General features: G+C 40.6%; 1 protein-coding gene across 1 annotated transcript in view; it reads left to right on the plus strand.

Moving 5' to 3' along the window:
- The window catches only part of LOC106530407 (breast carcinoma-amplified sequence 3 homolog), a gene marked incomplete at its 5' end in the record, with an annotated part of 72,129 nt that extends 70,356 nt beyond the window's left edge, over window positions 1-1,773 (plus strand). Inside the window, 1 exon segment of the mRNA XM_014026011.1 lies at window positions 920-1,773. Coding sequence (XP_013881465.1) covers window positions 920-930 — 11 coding nt within the window.
- Window positions 1,774-2,623: the final 850 nt, after the last annotated feature.

The raw sequence follows: 2,623 nt of genomic DNA on the forward strand, positions 1-2,623 counted from the left end.
AGCGATTGCAGCGTTGCGAATCGCGCTCTCAGATCGCTTGTCTTCACAAAATTTGATTGGTTCTTGACTCTGGTGCCAATAAATTCCCACAAAGCTTTTTAGTAATCACTTAGTGAAAACGTTAGCTAACGGCAGTGTGTAGCATACTCTCCTCTCATTGGTCAGTCAATGAAACCCTCRCTGATTGGTTGTACGCTAAGCGACAGTGACAAAAATTGAACATTTTTCAACTTTCATATGTCGCGTCACAAGCTCGCGTGTGCACATGTACGTGTACGTGCGCGAAATTTCACATGCACTATTTTTGCCGGTCACTTAGCTGGAGGAGGGCAAGTGATTGTCGCCTCACCGCACAGGCTCCATAGGAAATGAATGGAGAGCGAGCGACGTCGCCTCCCGTGTGTCGAGCCCTTTAACAGTTAAGCTTGTCCTGGTGTGTTCTGGTCTAAAATACTTTTTTTTGTTGTTTTAAGAAACTTAGCTAAGTTGTTTAGCGCCTCCATTTCTTTTAATGCTGCTCGCATCGTATCCGTCAGTCTACACCAAACCACGCCCACATACACTCACACTGGAGGCACGTATTTGTACGTCCACCCTAAATGGCTGAATCCTGTAGCTTGGGCTGATCCTGGGCTGAACAGAATTAGCCCCAATGAGCTGCAAACCGAGGGGGCGTGGCGAGACGCCTGTCAATCATTCTGAACCAGGACACACATTACATGAAAATGGGCTGTGAATAGTTAGCCATGCAGAACGACTGGGATCTTCCCAGGTGGTTTGGCACCAGTTTTCCTTGTAAATTTCACAAAATGATACATCATTTTTAAATTTTCTTTATTTTTAAGTTGTTATTTATAAATTGTATATAATTATATTATTATAATATTGTTTATTTTAACATTTTTTTTGTGAACACCAGGGAGGGCTTAGCCCTACTCGCCCACTTATACCAGCCGTCACTGCATGTGCCCCTGGTTGGGAGTCACTGTCCTACATCAAGCATCCTTACGGCTCTCAGCCTGCTTCCTGTACAGACTTCCCCCTCACCTTCTCCCTCCGTACCTGCCCAGGCTGTGGCTGCAGCTGCCCTGGTGCCGGCCTCWGTCGGACCACGGAGGAGCAGGAAGAGGAAATGAAGGACGGGTTTGTTGCGTGAAGGTCACCCAGGATCGTGGCTCTGCAGAGGTCCAGGAGACGAGCCGGGGAGGATGAGGAGGACAGAGCGGAGCTTTGGCAGGACTAATGAAACTCAGCGCTCCATGTTAATGATCTAAAAGACTGCAGCAAAACACTCAGCGCTCCCTTTGCGCTCACGTTCCACCCCCTCTTCATCGCTCCTTCCAAATAATGACGAGGCACTCGGCCGCTCTGCCTCCATTGTGCGTTTTGATGTGGGCCTTGTCGTCCCCCTCCACGCTTTTCAGTCCTTTCTGCTCCACGCCTGTCACTCATCTGTTAGGCCAACAAATGGAAGAAGGAAAACATTCAGACAGAGGATTGTGCTGCACCCTCTGCTTTGTTATTTATGTCTTTTCAAAGCACTTGAACTTGGAATTTTCTTGGGGCTGCCAGCAGCAGGGAGGCTTTTTTTTTTTTTTTTGTCTGAGCTGTTGTTCCAGGATTACAAACATTCTTGTTTTCTAATCCTCATGTCCATACAGCTGGAGTTTAGTGTCTTTTCTCTGTGGGTTTTATGTTGCCTTACATTTACAATAACTGACACAAGGTTTGTTGTTAAACCTTTGTGGCTTAAAGTCATTCAGGGGTTTTAATCTTGGCTTTTATAACTGAGTTCATTAGTTGTGTTTTCATTGTTGTAACTTGTAAAATCTGTACTTTGATTGTTAGATAATGATCACATGACCTGTTAGCATGATGTCACACCGCTTTTTATAGTTATATATTTATATGTAATAAATTTGATCCTAGAAAACATATTTTATTTGTAAAAAACAGAAAAGAAATTCAAATACATTTCGTATGAGTTTTGAAAAAAATACTGTATTTTTTATGTTTTAGTTTAGAATTGAACTTTTTTTCAAGATATTAGTTTTAATTCTGATATGTGATTTATTGTAGGTTTTAAGAAAACTGTTTTGATTTACTTTGCTTTTTATTATTCTTTATGAAAAGAAAAAAAATATCATGTTGGGCCTTGAGTTTTAAAAAACTTTTCTTGTTTAATTAAAAGAAAACCCTGCACACATTTAAAAGTGCAAAATCAAATATATATTTTTATATTTGTATCTTATTAATAAAATCTCTAAACAGCAGCATGAGGTTATARATGGTACTGAGTTTGTTTGTTTGCTTAAGAAACAGTTTGGGAGCTTAAAAATGTATAATATCTATCGGTTTCTCTCTTTACTGTTATTATATTTCTCTTCTACTTTTTCTTTTTCTTTCTTACTATAGTATTATAAAAAAAGCCTCTGATGATGCAGAAATTAAGAAACTAACATTCAGTTTTGTTTTCTACTGAAGTGGCAAAAAAAGAAGGTATTTTTAATCTGAAAAGAGCTTCACTGAGTGAGAACTAATGTTGAGAGCTCAGCAGTCAGTTTCAGTTTTGCTTTGTTACTGCCAAGAGCCTGCAGGGGTCATGGGCGGGGTGTGTGGGGAG

The sequence above is a fragment of the Austrofundulus limnaeus genome, unplaced genomic scaffold (assembly GCF_001266775.1).
Source record: "Austrofundulus limnaeus strain Quisiro unplaced genomic scaffold, Austrofundulus_limnaeus-1.0 Scaffold517, whole genome shotgun sequence".
Taxonomy (NCBI): domain Eukaryota; kingdom Metazoa; phylum Chordata; class Actinopteri; order Cyprinodontiformes; family Rivulidae; genus Austrofundulus; species Austrofundulus limnaeus.